This window comes from Pempheris klunzingeri, chromosome 15, assembly GCF_042242105.1.
Source record: "Pempheris klunzingeri isolate RE-2024b chromosome 15, fPemKlu1.hap1, whole genome shotgun sequence".
NCBI lineage: Eukaryota > Metazoa > Chordata > Actinopteri > Acropomatiformes > Pempheridae > Pempheris > Pempheris klunzingeri.
In genome coordinates, this window is record NC_092026.1 from 15,238,491 (window position 1) to 15,266,400 (window position 27,910).

At 42.4% G+C, this 27,910-nt stretch overlaps 1 protein-coding gene across 2 annotated transcripts; it reads right to left on the reverse strand.

The window, feature by feature from the left end:
* Positions 1–2,014: 2,014 nt before the first annotated feature.
* Positions 2,015–27,679, reverse strand: LOC139214844 (solute carrier family 12 member 7-like). 2 transcript variants are annotated; one of them, XR_011585480.1, is made up of 27 exons: positions 27,251–27,679; positions 20,952–21,043; positions 20,636–20,767; positions 15,501–15,647; positions 13,974–14,028; positions 13,152–13,282; positions 12,935–13,059; positions 12,731–12,835; positions 12,293–12,492; positions 11,982–12,155; positions 11,055–11,153; positions 10,776–10,833; positions 10,456–10,630; positions 10,066–10,184; positions 9,826–9,924; positions 9,604–9,723; positions 9,345–9,449; positions 8,699–8,867; positions 7,576–7,771; positions 7,106–7,275; positions 6,348–6,479; positions 6,098–6,205; positions 4,662–4,831; positions 4,328–4,342; positions 3,926–4,059; positions 2,401–3,082; positions 2,015–2,357 (listed from the first exon to the last, which is right to left on the reverse strand). XR_011585480.1 is itself a non-coding variant. In XM_070845775.1 (26 exons), exons 1-26 carry the CDS (start codon positions 27,393–27,395, stop codon positions 2,991–2,993), a joined length of 3,267 nt encoding a protein of 1,088 aa, XP_070701876.1. In that variant the 5' UTR covers positions 27,396–27,679; the 3' UTR covers positions 2,015–2,990. The 2 variants fall into 2 exon arrangements, 1 of the variants encoding a protein (XP_070701876.1); XM_070845775.1 differs by having other exon boundaries at positions 2,015–3,082.
* Between the last annotated feature and the right edge of the window lie 231 nt (positions 27,680–27,910).

Consider the following 27,910-nt stretch of genomic DNA (forward strand, 5'->3'; position numbering starts at 1 on the left):
CTTTTGCGAACCAAGAGACAATGATGATTTTAGGATTAAATTGATTTTTGGAAACTGAGCCCGGGCCAGTTATGTAAGAGGTGACAACAATCCAGCTCAGCTCCCATCTGGGTCAGACAGGAACCGATTCCATCTGTATGCACTTGTGGATGACAAAATCGGTGGGTTTTTAATAGAGACGCAAGCACATACGTTACAATAGGACAAAAGGATGTCAGCATCAAATTCATTCTCACGTGGGTATAACTGTAATCAGACCACCCATGTAAAAGATTTACAAATGTTTCTAATTAGGTTGTAAGCACTTTATTAATCATTAATTAGTTTTAATTAATTAGTTAGAGCAGTTTTCATACATCAGTGCAGGCTCACTGTTGAACCACATCCAGTTAGGGCCGTTAATCTTACTAATGAGTTCCTACCACTTATGACTGGCTAAAGGGAGCCTTACTGTAAAATGTAAAACATATCGCTATTACAGTATACAATATGACCAAGGTCTCAGTGTATGTGTCTGGACAATCTATTCAAAACCTACAATATTCTGGCATAGTGTAAATACACCCACATACCTTGTTTTAGACTTTGATTTATTATTTATTCATCTTTATTTGTGTGTACATATATATATGTTTCTATTCTTATTGTTTCACTTTGTGTGTCTTTTATATTTATTTCTATTTCATATTGTTTCAGTCTGGAACGGGCACTAAGAAAATTTCACTGCACATTATACTGTGTATAACTGTGTATGTGACAAATAAAGAATCTTGAATCTTGGTACTTTGAAACTCTTCGATGATAAAATATGCTGACGTCTGACAAAACTAAAGAGATCTGGGGCTTAAAAGAAGCGTTGCCCTTTTTATTTAATGCGTTATAACAATGTTCATCATTATTAAGTGTTAACAACCTAATTACTAAACTAATCGTAAAGCATTTATAAATCCTTTATAGAGTTTGTCTTATTGTAAGATGGCGATACTTGGATGAAATGTTAAAAAAAATCTGAGTTGAGATGAGAAAAGTGCAATCAGAGAAGTCATTTAGTCATCCAGCTTCATTTCCTTTGTAAACTGACTTCCTGCTCGGATGTTTCCTGCCTTTTGTCTCAGTGTGTCTGTCGATGTATGTTTCGTGTGATGTTATGGGAGTTTCCATCCATGTCTGAACAAACAGGCTCCTCCTCCCTGTGACAGAGAGGCACGCACTATGTGATCAGTCTGCACACACTCAGGTTAGATCACTACCTATCGATTGGGAAGTCTCTCAAACCTTAACTTGAAATAGCTGAAAGAAATCTGTCTATAGCTAAACCATGAATGATTGTTGTCAAGACTTTTTGTCGATGCATATCTACTAAAATGTACTTATACTAGCTTCATTAAGACAGACACAGCCTCAGGTTCAGTGGAGAAACTAAGAAACATTTCTTAAACTTTTCAAAGCGTGAGGCTCAAAAAAAAAAAAAGCATTGATAGCATTTCAAATAAATAGATAAAACAATAGATAGTTCCCTTTTTTATTACCACTGGGGTCTTAATCTTGTAGTTTTGGGCATCATTTCTGCGTGACGTTAACATGAGGGAGCAGAGCGGCATTGCTCCAGTGAGCCTAAATCATAGTTTAATGCCACCCACCTTTAAACACCAGACCAATCTCACCATGATGTTAGCCATGAACGTGATCTTTCTCCAACATCAACCAAACTTCACTAAACCTGGAAAAAAAAGTTCCGTACTCGCCCTTTACTCTTAAAGGGTGACAGATCAGCGACAGCCTTCTTTGTTATTTAGCTCTGGAGCCCTCTTGGGTGGATGCATAGTCGCTCATCATGGTGTCCCATGTGATGTAATGAAAGACGGCAGCTTACTGTATTAAAGCCAAAGCAGTACCGACGTTTGAGATCATTTCACGTTACCTTCATGATTGGTCCTTCTACAGGGACACAGGAAACATATGAAACAACACGACTCAAACGCTTTTTTTGTTTGTTTTAATATGTGTGTCTTGTGGATAAAGCTATCTGCGCACGACATATAAAAGAGTACAATTAAAATGACAATACTACTCTACAGGCTCCATGTTGCTCAGCTTTCCTCATCAAAGCACACTAGCTGGATAAGAGCTGACAACTAAAATCTTAAAAAAAAAAAAGAAGCTAAAAATCACTAAAGTTGCAAAAGTTCTTCTGTTGCATTTCCACTATCTCATCCTTTTTGATCACACTTGGCACAGTAATGTTATCTGTGACAAAATAAAATGTTGATAATCATTGATAATCAGTGTTGAAGACAGTCTATAGATTATATAAAAAAGACAATCCATAGATTCCAATCAATGCTGTCACATTTACCCTCATACTGTCCCCATGGGAACCAGTGGGGCTTTGACTCTCACTTCTGACACAGTGATATGAGGCAAACACGATATTCTGTCACATACAATGGCTAAAAACATTTTCAGTTCATTCTTTGATTCCAAAGGCAGTGCTTGTCACACGTGGCTGAAAAGTTCCATCAGTGGCACTGAAATAAATAAAGACGGTGTCAGCTATGTTGGCATTCCTCTTTGAAACCAGCACTGTCAGCTGCCACAATCAGTGAAATGCTGAAACAGCAACAAGCTGTAGTTGGTGTTGTTTCCTCCAGTGAGTGCCTGATGAGGCAACATAACCTGTTAAATTGGCATCTCTTTCAGAAAGATTATGGAGCCCCCGGGGGAGAGGGGGTGTAGGGAGCCCTCTGTGCCCCCAGATGGTGCACTGAGCTCAGGCTGTGCTGCAGGTAGACTCCCCCAGCAACCATGGTCCTCTGAAATGTAAGTCACAGGGGAGGAGGGGTGGGGGGTGGGGTGTACTGAGCTTCCGCTGTCCGACACCTTTGTGTACGTCCTACCTCAAAGTCATGCCCCCCCTGTGTCACCCCCCTGCCCTCTGGGGTCCTACGGTCCAACAATGTTATCTTTAAGTGCCCTTCCAACTCTTGGTGCTACGAGTAGATGGTAATGACTTCCCGACCTCCTCCACGGACCAGCAGGACACGGTCCAGGCCATCCATCAGGACCTCCAGGAACTCCATGTCTGAGAGACACATCCTGGTTAAGGACACACTCAGATAGATAGATTTCAGATATATCTGCTAGTTTCTAAAACCTCCTTTTGTTGCCTGTGAAAAAATCCTTCCGTCAGCGGTGTAATGTACTCAAATACTGTGCTCTAGGTACAAATGTGATATTCCAGAGTATTTCCATTCGATGTGACTTTAAACTTGTACTTCACTACATTTCAGAGGGGAAATGGACTTTTTACTCCACTACATTTATTTCACAGCTATAGTCACTAGTTACTTTCAAAATTTGTTTTAACATACAAAATACTTAAAATTCCAGCCATCTTGACCAACTACAACAGTAAAATGTAACGTAAATATTAATGCAACAGTAATGATATAATATACAACAGTCTAATAGGGCTGTAGCCATCATTTTAGAATTACTGATCCATGAGTCCACGCCCATCCAGACAGATATATGCTTTAAGACATGAACTATTCCAAAGCCTTACATTTTGGTTAACGGTGAATCATTTGTTTATCCATTCATTGGTCTAAAAGTGGTCCCATTTAAACATACTGAGGATAAAAGTAATGCAATCAGAATCTGAATGTTATGCTATGATAATGTTTAACTTCACTTTAGATTTTTATTGTAGCCTGCATTTTGATAATAATACTTTGTTAAAAGCACTTTTACTTAAGTTAATGAATATTTCATCTGTCAGAACAAAACAGTGGTATCTAAGATTTGGCAAGCGTAGCTGGCAAAATGTGGAACTATTCCTTTAATATGCTAAAATGTCTTGGACTGATTAAATAACCAGGTGACACACTGACTGAATGAACTCAAAATGGACTAAAAAGGATACAGTTCTCGTCCCCTTTCTTGTTCTTCGGTGGGCCTGGCATGTTGAGCAAGACCAGCTGTGAATTCTGGGATTTCTGGACCACGACTCCATTCAGCTTCACAGCAGTGTGCATCCTCCGCACGTTGGACTGGTTGCTAGGTCAAACCACAGACATTAATGAGAACATGGGTTATCCTGCCGTTTCCTCTCGGCGTGATACTCGAAATCAGCTGCGGGGGAAGCGCAGGGGGGGGATCTGACGAGCTTTACGGACAAACACGGTACACAAGGCGCATGCAGCTTCCCTATTTGTCGTCATGCAGCCTGACGCTCATGCAAACTGCACAAAGATTATTCTCACAACATGCACATGCACAGGGAGCGATCATAAAACATTCAAACAACAAAGTGAAGGAAACTTACAGAGTCTCCCACTCACTAGAGGAAAAAAACAACATATCCAACATTAGCAATTTATCTGCTATTGGTTTAGATCTTGGACAATTAGCACTTCTTTGCCATCAAACTATTAAAAAATTACACCAGAAACACATAATTATTGAACGCACTTAAGGGGACAACCACTGAACAATACAGGACGACTAATTAAATGCTAAAATTCCTGACTGAGCACCATCAGTTGTCCGCGGCCTCTTGACGACTAAAAATATCACTAACAGTTTGTGCAGCACAAGAGAATATCAATAATGATTAAAGTACAGCACGTTAAAACAAATGGACTGACGGGTCTACTTACGGTTTCATATTAAACATGTCTTTCACCCCCATGCCTTCTCTCTGTCTGTTCCTCTCATTGACCAGTTTGTCTTTGGTCCAGGTCATGTGGACGCGGTCTGGTGTGGCGCCTGCAGCTTTGTCGTTCATCGTGGAATGAGATGCCGTGTTTTGGTCGTGGATCAACTGGGCCTGAGACGGTAAAAAGACAGTCACTACCTCCTTTCTTGTTCTGTTTTTAAAAAGCACCGGACATGAATATATGACCAGGAGAGGATATGAAGACACATCATGTAGATGCAGTTATTTTCTGATGTAGATTTAGTTGCTTTTTGGGGCAGTTAGGTGACAGATGGGTTTATGGTGATGACAGCACATGCAGGAAAAGAAACACAGAAACACACGCTGCCTTTTATTCTTCAGTGGACACAGTAAGTAGACTCCTGGTCTGTTTGTCCTGGTCTGTTTTAAGTTCCAAGTCTGTCTCATTGTTACAAACAGAAAATATGTCAAAAAGATAAAACTCATTTTTAAAAGTTCTGTTCTGTTTTCTCTGTTAAAATAGTTTTGATAGCTCATCCTGACTTTGTTTGCATTCCTAAAAGAGTTTGATTACTCTGGTACTATGTTTCTTTTTTAAAATTAATCTCTTCAACCTTCCTCCTCTTCCTCCTGATGTAACAACAAGCGAGGAAGCTGAGGGCGACAGCCAGCTGCCATCTACAAGTCCGGAACTGACTAGAGCTCCATATGGCACTGTATTCTCTAAATACAGTGCCATCACCTTTGAGTGATCCACTCAAAACTCGGCTATTTGATTTGAAATCCCTCTTGTAACTAATCATCACATTTCAAACAGAAATGTATGATTCACTGAATAAATGGACAGAGTCTCATGTGGACCTCCAGTACTTCTGGTGTCCTCAGTGAGGGGTTTGTCTTCCTCTAGTGGAGGCTGTTGGTCTCTGTGAGCGCAGTGAGTGGAACGAAGGCAGCAAACACTGAGGCTGAACATCCCCCCCCCCCCCCGAGCACAGCCTCTGATCACATTACTGAAGCACTGCAGCTGATATGAATGGATTATGACGGGCGTGAAGGATGGCGTGATGAATGGATGCCCACTGGGGGCTGTTTTCGGTCGCCGCGGCTACCTCCTCCTCCGGTATGCACGGCGTGTTGAAGGAAGGGGCGGCGACACTTGATGGCCTCTTCCTCTTTATGGAGCTGCGCGATACGTCCGTGATGCTCTGAATCTGAGCCCGTCCAGTTACAAAGCCGGGTTGGGGGAAGAGTTCAGAGTTCAACAACAGCAGAACACACCACGGGCAGGAACACTATCTTCTGTTTTTTTTCTTTAGGTGGAGTGTAGCTGCATCAGTGTTTCAAAGCATAACCCTTTACATCAGAATATTTTAAAGTGCGTCGAAGCCAAGGGTTAGATTGTGAGTGTCACCGTACCTCTCTCTCCCTCTCAGTGCGGGACAGCTGCATCTGTTTAAGCATCTGAGACCTCTGCTCCATCACCAGCGTCTTCTCATAGGTGAAGGCTGAGATGTCACTGTCATGCTGAAGGGACGTAGAACATTTGCAACTTTGGATTCATAAACAGACTTAAAATATACGGTCATTTGATGCAGTTTAGAGCGAACATGCAGCCTTTTAGTGTGTCGCTTTGCGGCTACAATGACCGAATCGCAAATAGCCTCACCATCTCCACCACCTCCACCTCTGCATCCAGACGCAGATGGTAGAGAAACATCTGGAGGTCTTTCTTCATCTTGATGGAGTTGTCATCCATCTGGGCCACCGTGAAGATTCGCATTTTACACTTCCTCCATACCTACAGAGACAGCGGGTGTAACATCATCAGCTGCTAGTCTCACACGGTTCAGGTGAGAAATCCAAGATCTCACCTTCAGGAGGGACATACCTGTGAGCGCCTTTCAACAAGTTAAACCCTCTCAATTTAGCATTATTATGAGTGAAGACTGGCAGCTCTTACACTAAAATTGAATTGTGTGGCACCAGTTCATCGTGTGCGAATGGTGCCAGAGCTGTTAGAGTAGAGAGTGAAAGGGATTAATCACTCAACGTCTTAAGCCCTCCGATAAAAACAGTAGAGAAAATGCTGAGGGGGAATTTTAATTTAATCGAAAACACAACAAACAACAGTAAAACTTGGCCTAACCATGGTCATATTTTGTTACTAAAAAAAAAAAATTTGGTCTATGTTGTTTCAAGTCACTGACAATATTAATAATATTCATTCTATGTACTGGGTCATTTATTTTTTACATTATTATTGCCTCTTTTGTGGCTATCAGAGTCTATTTTATCAGTGATATTGAATCAAGAGTTAATTTGATATTTGTAAATCAGTTCATGACAACCCATTAAATTATCTAAAAGTAAAAAGGACAGAAAAACCACACACACACACACACACACACACACACACACACACACCTTGTGCTGACTGAGTAAAAATGGCAGCAGCATGAGCAGTCCTCCGTCATGTACGATCCACCACACGTCGATGGTTCCCTCCTTCAGACGCTCCTGGTTGCTGGGGAAATGGTCGATGTTCTTAGCAACCAGCAGAGCCTGATGAGCCTCCGTCGTCTCTCTCACGGTTTCTTCAGAGAGACAGGAAGAGAGACAGAGGTGGTCGGGACATTTCAATTTGTTTCTGGCTACAGGAGCTCTATGTCTTTCTCTGTTGTCCCCATGTCTGTCCCCTTTATTTCCCCCCCTCCTGAGACTCTTGCACTCTACTTGTGTCAACAAGAGCAGAAAAACGCAGAAAATATGGCAGATCTTACCATTAAAAATTTATTAAATGCAGGCAAACTTACAGAATTAATTACAACAAGTGCACAGGAGCATTGTCTGCTTTGATGTTATTGTGTCACACCCCTCCCTCCTGTGTAGTTTACCGATGAAGTTCCTCCTCGCTGACAAGTCCCGGGCTAGTTTCCAAGCGGCTGGCCAGGCCATCAGGACAGTGTTGTGTTTCATCCCTCCCAGTCCTGCCGACTGGACGAGCAGGGAGAAACCGTCTCGCAGGTTGGACGACACCACCACATGGGAGAAACCCTTCATCCGCTCTGCTGCCATGGCTGCTTTCAAGTTCTAAAAGGGAGCAACGAAAAGGTGGGGAGAGAGGGGAGAGGACCATAAAGGATAAGGGCTGTGCTTTTGTGCAACATATTTTGAGGAGCTTGCTGTCACCATCACTTGACTGTGCATGAAATCCCAATTTCTATGGTGATAATACTGTCTGTAAATGTCGTGTGGCCGAAGAAATTCTATTCATGCGGCTTTAAAAATTATTTAGAGCGTATGTGAAAGAACTTAGGTGACTCGCGTTAGCCTACACATTAGCTACTATAAACTAGATACTATAATTTGTGTTGTGACGCCTAAAATGTACTTCAACAGTTCAGCTTAAGAACAAAGAAAAAAAATGCCTTCCAACAGAATATATCTGTATATATCTATATTCATATCTGTTTCAAACTGGAAACACCTCAATATAACACAGTCCAGTACAGCAACACCTGAGACTACGAGCTCATGCTTATAATCGAATTCATCCTTTTCTGATGATGTCAGGCTGAACATTATAAACTTCGTAAAGGTAAAACTTATGGCTGAGCTGTTGTATTTAAATACAACAGCTCAGCCATAAGTTTTACCTTTGCTGTACTGGACTGCATTATATTGAGGTGTTTCCAGTTTTTGCACACATGAGGGGAGCACAATGTTAGAAACAGATATATTCTGCAGTAGGCTGTACAAGTGTACCTAAATATGTCTGTGAAGTTTAACTGTGAAGATTATGGAACTAAGTTTTTATAGTAACTGGGAAGTTTAATTAATGTGACCTTACCTGTTGCATAGGAAATAGAACACTGGGTAAAAAAGGTGTTGTTTCCACCACTGGACACTTCTGGTCTGTGTCCACTTCATTTTAGTGTGACGTTTGAATGTCTTAATGGGTGTTTCACGGTGACCTCTACCGGAGGCCCACGCAAAGGACAGAACAAACGGACAAACCTGCTCTCCAGTCTTGGCATCGCCCCCCCGGGTCATGTAGGTTCCCTCCAGGACTGAGCACACGATGGTCAGCCCCTTTCCCGCTTTGAGCTGCGTGGTGAAGGACATGAGCCGAGGGTGTTTCACCGCCAGCTCTGAGTCCAGTTTACACATCACCAACAGCTGAGGCCTAAGGGGAGAAAAATGGATGTCACACAATACAAGAAAAACAAGCATGAAGAATAAAACATAACCAATTTATGATTGCATGAGTCGATTCCATGAGTGGAAATGATATAAAAGTTAAAGTTGTATAAAAGCCCTTGTGGTTCTGATCTGATAAACTCCCTCAGGTGATGCTGCATTGTGGGTACGACAATATTACAGCACAGTGCTTAACTGTGTATTTTCAACTATATTTTAGATCTATTTGTGCCCTATTTGCACCTAAGTACACATTTTTTGATCTGTTTGGAGTATATTGTGCACAGATTCTTGGAAAACATTTTTTCTTTTATCCTGTTCTCAATAAAAAAAAAAAACAAGACTTAGACTTAGAGAGAAAAAAGGCATGACAAGAAATCAGTCATACATTACTAATACTTCAGGTTATGTGCATAAGTTCTGGTACACACACACACACACACACACACACACACACTCTCACCTCCAGTTTTTGGTGTGTAATGGTGCCTCCTCCAGCCTGATGAGAGCATAGCGTGCTGCATTTAAGGACAGACCTCTGATCCCGTCCCCCCATTCCTTCACTGCCCTGCAATCACACGGTCCAAATGGGAGAGTGTCACTTCTTTTCCAAATGTTTTAGAGTGCAACAGTTATTCGGCTGTTTCTAACTTCACTGCATTAAATTAGACAAATGAACCTTGGCTAGTTTCGCTTGGACACTGCTTGTAATGGAAACTCACCCCCTGTACTCAATGTACTTGTAGATACAGCCGGCTATCACCATGGCAACCAGGGCGTAGTACCAGGAGGAGATGAACATGAGAGACAGACACAGACTCATCCCTAAGAAGGACAGGGTCCTACAGGACACACACACACAGTGCAGATTATTCCAAGTTTAAGGACCAAATCTGTCGTTTGAATCCAAGCTTTGGAAAGTTTAGTAGGACACTTTTTCTTACCAGTGGTAGAACTTGAAGCGAGGTCTCCAGTTGGGGGTGCGGAGCAAAGTCTGAACAGCACAGGCCAAGTTCACAAACAGATAGCACATGAGGAAGAACCTGAGCAGACACACACATCATTCAAGAGAGGAAGGAATGTAATGAAATGCATCGCTTTGACGAGAAAAGTAAGACAGACCAAACTACGTGGATAGAAAGCGGATCAGTTCTTTATATTTTCTACAGTGTAAAACCACGTACATGGAGAGGATGGGTGCTACAGCATCCAGAGAAGCAATGAGGATTCCTATCTCACAGATCCCGACTGTCAGCAACAGAGCCCAGGTGGGCTCACCGTTAGCCTTCCCATGACCGAAGACCTGAGAAAGGCAGAAATAAAGACAGAGGCTCAGATAGAATGAACAACCATGTTCACTACATGAGATAAAATGATCAACTGTCACGCGAGATGCAAATTTTTGCTCCCGATGCCCAGCTGGTCTGTCTGGTCAGGTCTCTGCTCTTACTGCCTAATGTTGTGCAAAAACATTATTAAGCTAAATACACAGCGGTGGCATGAGGCAGATGAAGAAAGTGGAGGACCCATTGAAAACCAAATTTAGAGTTAGGCTGATTGTAAAGAGCCTGTACCTGTAAGAACGGGATGATGCCATCCCGGGCGATGGCCTGCAGCAGCCGGGGGGCCCCAGTGAGGCTCTGGAGCCCCGCCCCACAGCAGGAGAAAAACGAGCCAATCACAATCACCCAGGGAGACGGCCAGGCCAGGGTTCCTACCACTGGGTTCTTCTTTACAGAGAAACCAAACCTGGAACACCCACAAGCAGCAATATATTCATGCATGTGTGTGAAGCACATCAGAGATAGACTTTCTGCTGTAAAATATCAGTGTGTCACTATTAGTTTGTCTACAGGGTCACAATGAGTGGGAAGTAAATTAAAAACACACTCACTTGTCTCTCAGCACCACTCCTTCGATACAGGCTCCAAACAAGACCACACAGGAGATGTCTGACCAGGACGTTAAGATGGAAATACTTACACTGTAGATTACTTCGCAGTGTATTATATGACAAATAAATAAAGATGGAGCTAGTAAAGTCAGTCTAGCTGCTCTACATGACCGACTGCCTCCTAGACCTGCAGGTGTTTGCGTGCCACATTCAGAAATTTGATTTTTTTTTTTTTTTTTTTTACTGTGTGTCCAGCTGCACACAGAGCCAAGAGGATACAGATGAAAGAGGTGGTGAGAATAGCCATTATGGTTCCTATTGGGATGGACCTCTGAGCATCTCTCAGATCACCGGACCTGTTAGAACCAGCCATTATACCTGAAATAACACACACACACACACAAAGTTGGAGTCAGAACAGAATGTGAAAATACTGAGTCTGCATTAAAAAAAACACAGACACATTAAAAAATAAAGCAGTGTTTTAATGTTAGCTGATCGAGGTGAAGCTGATTTACCTATTTTATATGATTATCATGAGTGTTAGCGATAATACTGACCAAATTATAAATTCTAACACTGATGTCTATGAAGTGAATGATGTGGTGCGACTAAACATTCAACACAACATTTTTTGAGATAATTATTATAGTTTTGAATATACAGTATATCTAGACAATGCATACGAATGAACTGCCTATCAAAGAAGACTGGACTATTGGCCTTGGTGGAGGTCTGCACTCTCTCTGCACCCTTCTAGTAACCCTTCTGTTTAAAGAAGACAGAATAAGTGGGTTGCTACTTTAGAATTTTTTTTTAAATATCATAAATGTAGTCGACTAATACTGAAACAGGTAAGAGCTATGGATATACTTTTGCGCTTGTCTGAGCCTTTGATAAGATGAAGATTCTTGCAGTTCGTCCCACCATCCACAATGTTACTCAGCAATCAGAGAATCTGATTTGTTGTGGGGTAAAAGGACAATATTTCCCTCTGAAATACAATTACAAAGTAACAGAAAATAGAAACACTTGAGCACAAGTACCTCAAAACTGTCCCCAAGTACACGACTCGAGTGAAGTTATTTTCCACCACAGGATGGAGCAATTTAAAGGGTCATTCCACATTAAGCACATGCAGCCTCAGTAATGTCTGTATACTTACTGGATATAATCTCAGACCCCTAACTGACTGAATCCTCTTACCTGTGACAGAGGGGAAGTATATTCCCACCAGCAGAGTGAAGTAGGTGGTGATGTCAGTGTAGACGTAGGGCTTGTCGGTGTCTTTAGACAGGGTTTGCTGCTCCGGGGCTGGTGCTGAAAGCTGCTGTTTCTCTATGAACTTACCAGCTTGATCGTACTTGCCCCACAGATTGTCTGACGGAACAACAGAAAGCATTAGGATCCATTCTCTGTGGCAATGAATATCATGTGGACAAAGCTGATCATCTAGCCAGAGGAAGGCTGAGAACCTTCCCTGTCCTCCTCCTCCTCCTCCTCCTCCTCCCCCACACCTTTGATGACTCCGCTCAGGAGCCCAGGTATGGCCTGTATCTCTGTCAGGTTGTTTAACTTGAAGTAGTCATCGCAGGTTGCGTTGGGACAGAAGATGTTCCATAGCTCTGTGGTCACTGTGTTGTTTTTCACAACCACTGTCTTTGCGCATATTTCAAACTTCTCATTCCTCAGAGATCGGTTTCCCAGCAGACAGACACTGGAAAAGAAAGGAGCCAGTATGAATGAATTAAAGAGGAATTTCCCATTTTGAAGTCTTTACAGTGTTTGACAAAGCACCCTGAGCATGAACCCCTGAAGCGGCGGTATAATCAGAGCAATCTCCTCACCTGTCCTTGAATCAATATCAGGCACTGGAGGGGTTACGTTTTGCATTTCAGTCTTGAAAACACACCAGTGCTCACTGAGAACTGTTTATTCAGCTGTTAGTAACTCACTTGAACTCTGGTGGTTCGATGAGCGTCTTAACGACTCCTGCATAAGTGGCCATGATGGAGAGAACCACACAGGCCAGAAACACCAGAGCCAGTTTATTCACATACCTGCAGGAAGAGGGGCAGTTAACAAGAGTCTGTGTGCTGCTGTGTGTGTGTGTGTGTGTGTGTGTGTGTGTGTGTGTGTGTGTGTGTGAGGATACTTACTTCACCCCTACAAACACTACCAGCGCCATCAGGACCAGGCAGCCAGTGCCGTAGACACGCATGTTGTTAAGCATTGCCGCATCTTCGCCCTCTTTAAACACCGTTGCTGTTGGAACAATGTAGGTCTGGCGGCGGAACAGAGTGAATGTGTCGTTAATGTGCAGCAGAAGCGGCTGCCGATGTGGCAGATCTCTTGTCTGTCAGAGCGGGGACATACCAGCAGAATCTCTATGGTGCCCAGTATGTACATGGATCCAGCGAAGGTGGTTCCGAGGTAAAGGCAGAGACCCACCGCTCCTCCGAACTCTGGACCCAGCGATCTGGAGATCATGTAGTACGAACCACCGGCTTTTGAGAAAAAGAATTGGAGTTAGACTTCTGTCAAATGGATTCTTTTATATTTTAACCTTCATTTCAGTTCAGTGACACTTTATTTCCACTGGGGACGGAAATTACTCCCTTGTCAAATCCCTATTATTCCGCCCATGTGTCTACACATGGGCGGAATAACTACTCTACTCAGGAATGAAAAAAGTCTCCTCTGTAAAAAATAATAATGTACATTCACGGTCACACTTACACCTACAGGCAATTTAGAGCCACCATTTAACCTAACCTGCATCTCTTTGGACTGTGGGAGGAAGCCCACAAGTACCCACGTAACCACGAAGCATGGTCGGTACCGTGCTTGGAGAGCACGTACCCACTGAGTGAGCATGCTAACGCCACGCAGAAAGGCCTCAAACTGCCACTCAAACAAATGAGTGTGTACTATATGCTCAGTCTCAGAATACTGCCTCTATTTTTCCTGTAATACCACATTTTTTTTCTATTCAACTTCCTGTAAAATAAACCATTTAAAACAAAATTTTGTTCAGCACAGAAAATGCTGTTTGTCCTTCAAACACTGGTAGTAATTAATGAAGATACAACACTGAATCTCCCTAAAAGTTCTGTATGCAGGCCTTTACGCTGCAATATTTCTAGTGGAATAGAAAAAAAGCAATAACGTAATAATAGAAATAAATCCATAGCGTACCTGGGACTACTCCATTGGTTGCTATGGCACTCATTGATATGGCTGTGAGCAGAGTCTGTGTGGACAGAAAGAGGGGACGTGTTATTTGTGCAGGAAGAATATCATTTTTTCTAAATGCTTCTGACCTCGCTCAGAAAGTCACTTATGCTTTCTACTCATTTTGAAGTGTAATATTATCACTCAGTACTGTACAGGGCTGGGGATCTAACAAGTAGGTTTGAGGACCACTGCAGGAGGAAGGTCTATTTTTGGTGTCAACCAAAACCTGGGTATCTGCACACACAAAAATACACCCAATCTCCTCCATTTGAGAGTATTTCATATATACTTATTTTAGAAATGACCAATAGATAGGCTCAGTAAGTTTCTATTAAACTTTTCTATGGAACTTTTAGCTCCAGAAATTTGTTTCGAAGAATTAAAATGTTCCTTCGGCCCGTCATTGTCTGGGTTTCCACCACAGTCTAACGACACATACACATACATACAAGTTAGTCTGCTGACGGCTGTTTTCCGTGTAATTTTTCAGTGCGACTACAGCTGTGGCTGACACAAAACGCTGCAACCACTCAACCAATCAGAAATGTTCAGCGCCAATAGCCCCACCCCCAAAATTCTTTGAAAAAAAAAACAAAAAACTCCCCGAGCAGGGACTTTTTGGGAGTTAAAATGTTGTCTCCTGAAATAATTCAAACCCTGATCCCTGCTGTGGAAAGTTCTTCAAAAGGTTCATAGTCCCTGAGGAAAGATCCTGCGGTGGAAACAGGGCTTCAGTAATCACATAAGACTTCATTCATAGGACACTTTTTCAAAATCAGGATTGTTGTGCTTCACATCTACAAAAAAAAGAGGATAAAAACCATTTGAACACATACTAACTCAATAATGAGCACAAACGGATCTTCAGAAGGAGGAGAAATTGGGGCAACAAAAAAGGCTATTGAGAATGAATCAGTGGTAACGTATCAAAGAATTAATGTCACCAGATATTAGACGCCAGTGGGTATTTGAAACAGTTTGTCCTTCCCAGTGCAATGAACACATTTGAACAAAACATCTTAAACCTCTTTGGTCTAATGCATCAGAGCCCATTCGGGGCTGGTGTATACTGTAGGTTGTGTTCACATTACTCACGTGACATCACATGAGCGCTGAGCATTTCAGCTCAGACTCCCTGAACAGTCAGCTCTCTGTTGGGCCACGTGGAGCCTCTGACGTACGAAGCACGGTTGTAAATAAGATGAATTTTCTGCTTGTTTTGGGGGACTCTCCTCTGAGCTCAGGCATGGAGATTACTCATTACTAATCACTAATCACTAATCACTAATCACTAATCACTCACTACTCATCATTAATCACCACACCATAAATTAAGAGGATTGTGTATTTTTATCTGCCGTGCCATAAATCTCAGACGTGTCACCCTTTCCTCAATGCATTAATAGAATGAGGAGGGGCACAGTGAAACGATGCGCACTGTCAGCAGGAAGTCGGTATCTTAAGTTGCTGGATTTCTAAATCACTCACACAGATGCAGCACATGGAGACGATGGCGAAGGAGCCCAGGATCCCTGCCGTGCCGACGATCCAGGTGAGGCGCAGAAACAGAATCACACCCAGGATGTTCTGCATGCAGGGCAGGTAAACTCCGATGAAAGTTCCCATCTGAGGGACCTGGGGGACAGGGTAGACCGATGAGAAGGAAGGAGAGGAGGGTCAATAATTAACCTATTCTGTTCATCGCATCCTTGATTACCCTGTCATGATCTGTAAGAAGCCAACACCAGCCAAAGCTATACTATGACGGGGGGAAGAAAGATCGCATGCAAGAGGACCACGAGACTGCCAAAAGTAAATCAAGTCTTATCTGAGATCTTTGGATTCCTTTTATTTAGGGCAGTTGCAAAGCACAGAGCATTAAACACAACTCCAGTGACACCTGGAGGTTTTCCTCTTCATATTAGATGACTAAATATCACTTTCTGGTGCTTTTGTCATTAAGCCTTTTCTCACACATGTTTATAATGTGTCAGATTTCAAAATGATACAAAATGTTGCAGCCTTTTCTAGCACGCTCCAATTCAGAGCTGCAAATACTCCGTGCTCTGACTAATACTTTGTACTGGATGCTTTTCTTCACAAGAAAGTTAAATCACCTGCTTTTAAAAAAATAAATAAATCTTGAACTTAAAGATATTGCACCCCTCCGACTAAGAGTCGATGGGGTTGCTTTCCATCCTCATTGAAATAAAAACAGGAATGACTCAAGATTGTCAGAAGTAATTAACTACATTTTTTCAGTTTAAGTGGATACACACGTGGAACAAGAAAGAAAAAAGTTAAAATTGTCCTTTACAGAGTTCTGTTTGTTCTGCAAATTTCAATTTGACCCCCCAGTGTAGTTAGAACTTTTATTTGGTCATCAGTCATTTGGGACACAAGATTTTCCCACAATATTAATAAACATACCTTGCTATTACATTTTATTAGTCCAGATCCACACTGAGTATCTGTGGGATTGGATATTTAATCTGCTTTACGAAAACAAAAGCAAGACATTTTTGAATAAATCAAATTACACCCAAGAAATGCTTCAAATTCTTAACGTGTCCCATAATATTCAGGTAAAATCTACCCGTGCTCCACACAACAGCTTTATTGTGCTGAGCCTCCAACAGTCTGACTAACATTATCCCTGCTGCTATAATACCTCCAGCACCCCCCACCATAAACAGGGGTACATACCATTTTTCGAGTTTCGAACACTTTGTCCAGCGCGTTCTCCACTGCGCTCAGCTGTCTGTCTAAATGCTGTGAGGTGCCTGATGTCGCTTTCCAGATCTCCAACATCTTCCCTCTGGTGCTACTCTGTCTTTCTGTCTCGTCTGTCTTTCTCCCCCACCCCTCCTCCTCCTCCTCCCTCTCTCTCTCTCTCTCTCTCTCTCTCTGCATTGTCTGTCTTGTTCTTTTTAGTCTCAGGCCTTAGATTGCCTTCGGTGCACTCTTAAAAAAAAAAAAAACACAGCTATCACTCAGGGGGCGGGTTTCACTAAAACATCATCAGTGTCTCTTCACAGAGCTACAGTCCAAGGTCCTGCTGTTTCACCCCAAGGACGACCAAGGAGGCACTGCAAGCACTCAGGTTTTACCTTGTTCTCTACATTGTTTGGGGGTGGGGGGGGACACCTGGGGAGGTTACAAACAAGTGGAATTTATACATGGTGGGTATGTTACAGGCTGATTACTTTGTAGACTAACTGCCTACAAAGCAAAAATACAGGATTCAGATGTAATTCCCATCTAGACTTTCATGGTTCTGTTTTTGGTGAGACATAGTGAGTTCATTTAGTGAGTTTTAGATGTGCTGGCAGGATCTTGTTACCTTCAAGCAGAGCCAGGCTGGCAGTTTCCAGTCTTTATGCAAAGTAGAGCTAACTGGCTGTTGGCTATAGCTTCATAACCGACAGACAATTATCAATTATATCTGACTCTACAAAAAAGTGAATAACCAAAAAACTATTACTGTAATCGTTTATCTTTGATGGCCAATAGCAGATGGACTGGCTTTAACAGAGCTCTCTTACACTGATGATGTGTGGAGGTAGTCCATTTAGTCCCACACATAATAGATTTTGCAGACCAGATGATATTCAAATTACTCAGTCACTCACTCACTCACTCACTCACTCATTGCACATCATCCTGGAGTGGAATGAGGTCACAGTGTACAGCTCTCTCTCTCTCTCTCTCTCTCTCTCTCTCTCTCTCTCTCTCTCTCTCTCTCTCTCTCTGTGGGTCATTCTGAACACTACCAGCAGCAGGTGTGCCAGCTGGAGCAGAAGGAAGGAAACACCTCCACTGTCCTCCTCCGGCTGGCACTCGAACACAACCTCCCACACCACAGACGTAGCTCTCGTCTACGGGGTGGGGGCTGACCTCAACCTTAAAGGGTAAATTCACTGTGTTTAAAACAGCACGTCCACTAAAAGTTCTTGTTTTGCCAGTGACAGGCTCAGATTGTTATTCTAAGTGTCTGCTACGAACAGGACCCCTACAAAGACACACCTGTAAGATCCTGTTCATACCTGATATTATTGGATTGGATGGATATTACCACGCGTCCATGGACAGCTCTAAGCACGGGTGTGAACGCACCCAAGTTGCATTAAGGAAAAATTTTGATCCAATCAGTCAGACCGCATTCGGAGGTGGTCTGGGCCACATGTGACCACATTCTTTAAGGAGTGTATACGTGTATGTCGGCAACATTGAAAAACCCCCTACTGAGCTGACATCCACATAAGGTATACCGCTATCAAGGTGACTTACTATCTTAACTACTGTCTTAACTTAGATCTCTACAATCTGCGCCCTACTGTGCATTTAAAGATGTCTCTTGTGGAGCAGCAGGTCCGCCTGCTAACCAGCACAAGTGACAAGTGAATTCTAAATCCTTAATGTCACTTTCTCATGGATCTGACACCTTGCACCACTGCTCTCCATATGTAGAGCTGAGCAACTCCCTTGCACTGCAAGGTAAAATTAGTATTTTGTTCAGTGGATTCTGAATGCTGTGAAGAGACCACTCTCACAGCTGTTTGTGGTGAAACCAAAAGGATCTTCCAGGTCTGTCTCTGTAGGGATCCTTTCCGTAATGCTGTCACACACTTAGAATAACAATCTGAGCCTGTCCGTCTGATAACAAGCCCTTTTAGTGGACGTAGTTTCCCCAAAGGATTACACTGGAGCGTGTTTCCCGGCTGGTGGACGACACAATCTACTGGAGCCATTCCAATACTCTTTGTACCCACGAGTCATACTCAGTCAAACTATGTAAAAAAATATGCAAAAACAGTGCCAGGGTTAAAAATACCAACGCTCCACTTCGATATGGACGTTGCTTGTGGAAGTGTTTCAGGTCTTTTTCCCACGCCAGGCAGGTTATTCATACCATGAAGCAGGCTCAGAGGAGATGTGACTGATCTTGTGACTTTGTTCAAAGGGTGATAACAGCTGCAGTTATCAAGGTGCTATCAGAGAAACAACATTAGCTTGTTTGAAAAGCGGTGGCGTGTGAGCGACATCACTATTCTGTGGGCCCACACACGGTGTTATGTCATTAATCAGTTGACGTGCGTTTGCTTTGACTGGTAATGTATCGACATTTTATGGGTCTTACTTTTCACACTTTCTGAAAGATCCTCACACACAGATTGTGATTCAATCTGGATAGATTTTACGGTCACAATATCTCGTCTCTCACTGTTGCCACTAAACACCTCTGTCCTCCCCCTTCTCTCGCTGTGTGACCCACTTCTGGAGTTCTGTTTAACAAACCTCTCATGGGGCTTCATGCAGCAACCAGCCAATCATCTATAAACCTGTGAGTCAAGTTTAGGCCTGAGCTGCACCTTGACAGCATGTCCGATGTTAACGGCATAATATGACATGCAGCCAGATTCTGTATTTGTGCTTGATTCAAACACTTGGTCGAAGGACAGAAAATTAATTGGCAAAAATTTGGATTATCAATTAATTGGTAATTTTTTAAAGTACAAATGCCAAAAATTCAGTGGTTCCTGATTCTTAGATTAGATTAGATTAGATTCTTAGTCCTCTATAGCAGCAAATAGCATATGTCTGAGGTTCTTACCACCATTTGGACACACACCAGAGGTCAACTCTTGCACTTTGCAAATTGCAAACTCAGAAAAATGCCTTCAAATAACTTTCTATCCATTCAAAAAAAAAAAAAAAAAAAAACACATTAGGTTAATTGGTAACTCTAAATTGCCCGTAGGTGTGAGTGTGAGAGTGAGTGTTTGTCTGTCTCTGTATGTGGCCCTGCGATTGGCTGGTGACCAGTCCAGGGTGTACCCCGCCTCTCACCCAAAGTCAGCTGGGATAGGCTCCAGCTCCCCCGTGACCCTCACGGCTAAGCGGTATAGAAATTGAGATGAGATGAGTATTAACTTTCAGTTTTTAGGATCTTTGAGTGTGACCATATGATCCATATGTGGGTTGAATTAAACTTTATCTTACTTTAACCCTTGTATGGTGTTCGGGTTTGTGGCTTTCATGTTCTTTATCAAAAGAAAAATGATACGATTAATAATTTTTTCAAACTCAGACTCATCAATATGAGTCAAGGCCAATGAGTCTGAGTTTGAAAAATAATTAATCCTATCATTTTGCTCTTGATAAAAAAATGAAAATGGGTCCCACAGACCCAAACACCATACAAGGGTTAATCTAATGATGTTCTTTGTCGGTCTGCTCATAAAAAGGGCAGCATGTGAATGCCCGATGTGAATGTAAGCACTCATATTTAACTTAAATTAAAACTATAACATTGTAGTCACTGTGTAATATACTGCGTGTAATCTGCTGGCATTCAGACAAAAACCATGTCGCAACTTGACTGTGTGTCTTTTGTTCTCCGCGTGATATCACCCCAAAGATGGAAGTTGACAGTAAACTGTATTTAAAGCTTAATGAGCTGCTGGACTGAAGAGAAGCTCGTTCTACAGCCCACACCTAAAACCAGAAGGTTAATCAGAGTCATTTGTTAACATGCCATGGCTAGCTGGAGCAAAGACGCCCGCACAGCAGTTTATAATACTCCCAGAATGGACTTTACTCGTCTAGAAAGTTCGCATTACCACGACAGTGACCGTCCTGACCCCATCCTCATTCTCAGCCTCCTCGTGCTCTCGAACACCCTGGGTCAGGTTGGTGTAGTTGGCCAGCTTGTTGAGAAGAGATGACACCATAGGGGTGCTGTCCATTTCCTCCTGCGGAGAGACACGGAGAAGTGCATGAATGAAACACAGCGTGCAACACCTTTATACGTCTGTGCCTTTTTGAGTCACACAACCTGGAAATACTCTTACTGCATCATAGATCATGTGCAGCCTGTAGTTGTTGTGGCGCTTTCCTTCACAATCTACATGTGGCCACACACAGTTTGTGTCTTACCTCAAACAGAGCCATGTTCTTGCCTTCATAGTAGTGTTGTCTGTCAGTGTCTGAGCTGATGAAGGGACTGGACTCTCTCTGACTGTCATCTCCTGGTGGATACACAGGGAAAAACACTTTTTTTTTTTTTATTTCCACTTGGACCTGATGAAGAAAAAAGAGAAACTGTGAGAAGCACCACTGCCTGGCTGAAAACACTGAATCTCCCCCACTTGACCTTGACACAGCAGGCGAAATGAAACTCGGTGCTCTTGTTTGGTTTGTGGAGTTTCAGTGAAAAACGTTGACACCAACAATGAGAAGTACAAAGGCTGCTTAGGGTCTTTTGAGTTGCTCTGACCAACACATTCGTGAGCCTTAGGTAATATAAGTTGATATTAGCGGATTGTGTCTCATTATTTACAGACAGGTAAAGTTTGTTAGCTGTTGGCAAGACAGTTAGTATTTCTAATGCAAATGACTGGAAGCAGATAAATCAGAATCAGAATCAGAATTCCTTTAATAATCCCCAGGGGGAAATTGCTTTTTGTTACACACAGCTCCAAAAGAATAAGAATAAAGTAATGATACAAATAATACCACTACTACTAATAATAATATACAACAACATGTACATTCAGAGTGAGGAGATGTATATATATATATACTTTTATATTTTAAGAAAACAGTACTTGTTTTTAAAAAATATATATTTAACAGTAACATTATCAGACCCAGTGATGGTGTTTGGTTTACTATAAAGCTTTGTAGCAATGATTGGCAGCAGCCCTCATGAATAAATCTGGCTACAATTTGAAAATTAATTTTGGTGTCAAAAAATACCATTCACCTATCCTTGTGTCATTCATTTTTGCCAGTGTAAAAGCAACGTGAACCATCCAACCTGTGGTTACACCTGTATAAATTCAGAGCGGCCCATAGCCCAAACCACATTCGTAGAGCTGCTTCCTCTAAAGCTTTGTGATAGAAGAGTCTGATACTGTTTATAGAGGCTATGGGGTCAAAGGTTTCAGCGCCGAGCAGACAAATGTTTTTGACGCGCTATCTTTTGCCACAATCAGCTTTTGTGCACCCCTGAAAAGACAAGGCAGCGCAGAGTAACATCAAGACATTCTCTTTGAAGCTGCTTTCCAGCTGGGTTTCTCTTGCCCCTGGTTGTCACGCAGTGGCCTCACTTTATTGGGTTTGATATATTATTACACTAGATCACACTGTTGTCATGCCTGGAAGGACTCAAGCCCCGACGGTTGTTTAGAGATCACTGAAGCCCAGTTAATGAGACGAACAGTGCACTGTGGATGCACATGACACGGGGGAGCATTTTAACAAAATCTAGCATGCAGCGATGAGCTGGAAAGATTGTTTCAGTATGACGGTTGGTTTTTCTTACATTTGCGCCCACAGTGGGCTCTCAGCCAGAAGCCCTCAGTCTTTTAAACAGAGTGAAAAGATCTCTCAGAGGTTACGGTCAGGGTCAGATCTGTTATCAATGTTTTTACAGCATTCCTCAGCCACTTTGTATCCATCCTGCACTGTTGATTTGATAGTTATGCAAATATGAATGTCGTAAGGGAACATGTTAGACTGAGCAAGGAAAACAGGGAAGTAGGGTGACCTCTCTGCCTCGGTTTATAAAGGGAATAGATGAATATTTGTGTCTACAGACGATGTCACAGATAGTCTGTGACACATAATAATGTACAGTGTACATTTAATCTGAAAGAATGCAGCAGAGCTACTGTGATCGTCTGCATATTGAGATTCCTCTTTAAGGGCCGGTTGCTACTATAATTGTGTTTCCATTTCACGTCTTTAGATGGATTTTAAGCAAACTTTTGAAAAAGAGAAAACATGAATTAGGCGCAATTCCATCAACTGGTTTGGAGCAAATAAACTAGACAACGCAAAGAGTAGACAGAAGCAAAGGTTGCAGAGTGGAAACGAAACCAGTCGCCTTGGCCATCGACGAGAGACAATGGAGAGCTCTTTATTGAGACCCTGACAGTAGAATCAGCTGATCAGAGATGTGAGTTAAATGTGCGCTATGTCAGAGCTTCTTCGACAAAAGTGCTTCCATCTACCATCTAGCACATTAAATCTTTTCCTATAAACGCAAAAAAAACCCCACCTCAAACAAGTGTAAAAAACTTTTTGCAAAATTTTGCAGTTGTTACGGCCCTAGAGCCTTGGTCGTCTCTCTCTCTCTCTCGCTTTTCTGTTGCAGGTCCCTGGCTGAGCGGAGCATGCAAACACCTAACCTGGCACACCTGGCCAGTGTACCAGGTTATACAGGCCGGCCTGTGGAACCAGAGAGCTCTCTCTTCACATCCAGCCACCCATGTTGTAATAAAATGGTCTTTATTTACAGTAAAGCCTCTCTTGCACCTCTTCCTTTGTTGTGGCCTAGGAGCCAGCCGTGACACAGTTTCCATCAACCTTTTCTAATGCAAAGACGTGCAAAGATATGTTGATGGAAACATGACTAGTGTCACATTGATGCACATTTCATTACTCATACACCAGCTGAGCCTGATATACTTAGACATAGTGAATACGAGGACTGCCCATTGTTCTGATGGACCATTACTTCAAAATCCCAATACCCTGCTCTTGCAAGCAGGATGTTTATTAAACCCTAAGCAAAGTCCCCCATGCATGGGGTGTCTGTGCTGCCTCTGTCCGCCCTGCCACTCCCAGCACCCGCTGTGGTCCCAGGTCCACAACAGGGCTGGCACACTCAAGCTCATGGTCAAACTCCAGCTGGAGTCCACACCAATGTGACTACTGGGATTTGAGAACAATGGTCCCCTGGAAACATGCCACGGCACCGAATACCTTTGGAAATTGTATGGAAACAACAATGATGTAGTAATTATACACAAGCTAACTTGCTATTAAAAGATGGTTACACGCTGTGGTGTATCATAGGCTGACTAAAGGGCTCAAGGTCCTCACACACTCCCACCCAGTATACTACGTTGCATATAAACACACACACACACTTAAAACACTCATGACTATATGAGGTATACAATAATCCTCTGTTGTCTGTCTCCTCTGGTCAGACTCTCCCTGTCTCCCTCCTCTCTTTTTATCATTTAACAGTAGAAGCTCGACTGTAACAGGAGTGCGGTAAAGCGCACACACAGCTGGGCCATTTATTACTGTGTGCATGTGGACAAAGTGTGTGAACATTCACTCCCTAACGCTAACTACTAACTACTTAACCCAAACCCTTACATGAACTAAGATAATTATGATATAGCATCCCCGAATGATTTTTAAAGCATAAACATCCACTTCAGGTTTGCATAGAAAAGCCTCATCTGCGACAGCTAGACACAAAAGAGATTTTCCTTTATCAACTAACGTAATCATTAAATGAATCCACAGCAGACTATAAAGCTGTGAGTACCTCTGTCACACTCCCACAGGTTTCTCATGCAGTAATCATGCTAACCAGCAGATGTCCATATTTCTTTATGTCCAACAGCAGGACATCCAACAGGTCATCAAGTATATAAGACAGTACGTCCTAGTTGGATTGGTGAACACTAGCGGTCTGTTGAGGACATCGTATAGGATTTCTGGGTTTAAAAAAGTAAAAAACTAAACCTAATAGAAGTGATAATAGAAGTGATATAAATAGAGGTTACAGAGTTAATGTACCCTGTATCCAACCAGAACCCTACTGGTGCACACCCTGTACAGTTCAGTGAATGACTGGGAGTCAAACTGGCTGGTTGAGGCGTTACACAAAGTGACAATCTGACCAAACAAAAGTCACCGGGGACTAAAAATAAGACTTCCTGTGGAATCACAGCGCGGGAGAGGTTAAGCAGGATGGCAGCCGATCCCAGAGGGCTAATACACGAGAAACAATGCTACAAATGATTAACATGCTTTTTATCCACTGTGCAGTTAGTGTTAAATGCCAGGGGGAAAGGGCATGGAGATCATGGAATAGACCCATTGAACTGCCCTTAACAAACACAGACTTTTGAAGGTCTGTTCCATCGATCATTGATTAGTATGATTGGAAAGCAACTCCAGCCCTGAAAGGTGTGTGTATGTGTGTGTGTGTGGGTGTGGTTAAGCAGATTAATTGATTAATTCATGTTTAATACTCCGTTTGTCTCTACACTCACTATAAAGCTGAACTCGGCACAAAGCTGAACTCTGTCAGCGGTTCCACGAATTCAGCACCTCAGAGCCTGCCCGTCTATGTGCTAAGATAAACTAAGTTTTTCAGTTTTGCACATTTTTAAAAGAGTATTTCATCTCAGAATTATGACGCTCAACCATTATTAATTTACACATTTTAATGTGATTAGAAACCAGGTAACGATATGGTTCAGCTACAGACATCATAGTCCAGACAGCAATCTTAAGCCTAAAGTGGAATGATGATGAAAAATGACACTTGTCAAAGACTCCTGCTTTGGAAAATGATGGTTCTGTTTATATAGATGGGATCTTGTCTAATCAGCACTGTGTACGAGGGTTTCTGTCCCTTTCAGCACTGCGACCTCTGATACCAGTAAAAGTACCCTCTGTACGGCTTAATAAAGGGATTTTTGACACTTTTCAATATGAACTCGAGAGCCTGCAAATATGGACTTCTGGCTAAAACGTAAATCTGAGTCATCTGAAGTGGAATAAAACACCAAAGCCTTAAAGGAATAGCGCAAACGGCAGTGCCAGTGAGGTCAACGTTAACAGGATCCTCAGACAGATAACAGTCAAATGAATCTGCCGTCACCTTTTTGGGCTCTGTGTGACTTTTAGGCAAAGATATTGATTGATATGCTTCTTTAATAACATCCCTACTCATACATATTGTACAGTACATGTATATACAGTAAGTATATACTGTATGTATTCAATGGCTGAGGGTTATCCAGATAGACCTGCATAACACATAAAATACTTTTACATAAAGCATCTTTTATAAATAAGGGCCATTCATTCACTGGCACAGCGTGTCCGTGTGTTCGACCCATACCAGACTCCTCTGCCTCAACAAGCACACAAAATGTGAGAATCACAGATTTGCCAGCTGGAGGCTGGTTTGTTTTCTGACCACATGTAGAAAATAAAACTAACAAGACAGGAATACACCTTCTCCCTTATTGTGTTTCCACTTCCCTGTAGTTTCACCTCTCTTGCTTATGGTAATGCCTCTTGGTACTGCTGGACTAATTATGTCCTGACCGTATACTGAAGGTATATAGATAGACAGGAAAAGTGTCATATTGAATTAATAGAGCCGTAGAGCCACGCTCACAGCGTGCCTTGTCTTTAGTGATAATCTATAGCTGCGTCTAAAATCACTCCCTCTTGCACTACGTACTGTATATCCATATTTATCTGTCCACTGTATTCAAAGAAGGTGTTGACTTTTATGTTATAGAAAAAAGAATTACTCCTGTGTGACCTGACAAATGGATGCATTAGAAATGCTCTAATGCAGAAATGCTGTGTGGAATCTCAATTTACTGCTCAATACAGTGAGTGTCCATCATACACAGGGAGTCATGAATGAGTAAACGACTGAAGCGATTTTCAGACATGACGATATGTTACTGTCCCAAAGCACAAAATAACACTTTTCTGAATTCTGATTAATACCAGTGTTATATAAAATGTGCTTCACAAGGTGCTACCTGAGTAGTACGCATTTATAACGTATCAAAATGTACATTAACTCATAAATGGGAATGTAATTCCTCTGGGATGCTCTGTAAATAATCAACATTAAGTTTATTTTCTCAGGCAAAATGAACAAGAGAACTCTAGACTGTCAGACTGCAGTATCTGCACTTATATTATGTTGTTGAAGGTAAAACAGTCAGCCTTAAAAGGTACAAAATTAAGATGTTACAATATTTCTTTCTGTCTGTTACACAGATTGCCAGTCTTAAAAAACTTTTGTCTACTACTTCTGTAGCTACTGCTCTCTGCCTTTGCAGGTTGAGTACTTTAATAATAAACTTACAGCCCAGCAACAATCTATTGGGGTTGCTCACACTTCAGTGGAAACGACGCACATTCCCACCTTCCCGCAACACCAACCAAGCTGCCCTGCAAGTTCTAGCTAGCTGAACAACGTCACGCTTAAAAACTGTGTGGCTGTGTGTTTGTGAATGTGCCTGACATAGATTGTACCTGACTGTGTGTATCAGCATGCTTCTGTTTGTACATGTTCAGTTATACAATGACACATTTTAACACATATCCTTCACCCAGTGCTTGCTGTATATAAGTGTGTGAGGTTTTTTCTTACACCGTATTCATACCTGAGTGGGATCCTTGGAGGTCCTCATCCTCTTCCTCTCTAAAGATCTTGCCCAAACTGACAGGTTTGCTGCCTCCAGCTGCAGCCGCGCTGTTGCTGCCGCCCTCTGCATCCTCCACTGGCACCACAGTGAAGTTGGTGGGCATCTTGGCTCCTATTGTCCAGATTCAAGTATGAGGAAGTGTCCAGAGACAACAAGCAGCAAGGCACTAGCTGCTGAACTTTCACCCCCACAGGGGAGAGAAAAAACTATCCACAAGAAGTGAAGTGGAAGACATTAGCCCCCCCAGTGAGGAAAGGCAGGCATTCACTGCAGCTCCTTGGCTTCTTTTCTCTCTGTAGTGTGATCCAGTGGCTTCGAACGTGAGTGTCTGCTGCACGTGAGGCAGGCCAAACTCCTGCAGCACACGTCTCTTCACTCTCTCCTTGTTCCTTTCCCTCCCTTTCCCCCCCTCCACTGCTCCAAGACTATTGCCCCATGTGACCCTCTATTTACCATATGAACAGAGTCCAAACATGGAGAACCCTGCAGCTCCTCCCATTACTCTGACTGTCCCCCTTCTCTCACTCACACCTTTTGTACTTTGCCAAAAGGTGGAGAAACAAACTGTAAAGTGTCTCTAAAAGTATCTAAAGTATCTGTGAAATCCACTCTGAGTGA

What these genes read in the sequence shown, in the direction of transcription:
- LOC139214844 (XM_070845775.1), bottom strand. Translation starts at nt 27,395, where the DNA reads ATGCCCACCAACTTCACTGTGGTGCCAGTGGAGGATGCAGAGGGCGGC. An exon ending in AGAACATGGCTCTGTTTGAG is followed by an intron (nt 20,768 to 20,951) that starts GTAAGACACAAA and finishes GTCTCTCCGCAG; the next exon opens with GAGGAAATGGACAGCACCCC. An exon ending in AACCAATGGAGTAGTCCCAG is followed by an intron (nt 13,283 to 13,973) that starts GTACGCTATGGA and finishes TTTTCTCAAAAG; the next exon opens with CCGGTGGTTCGTACTACATG.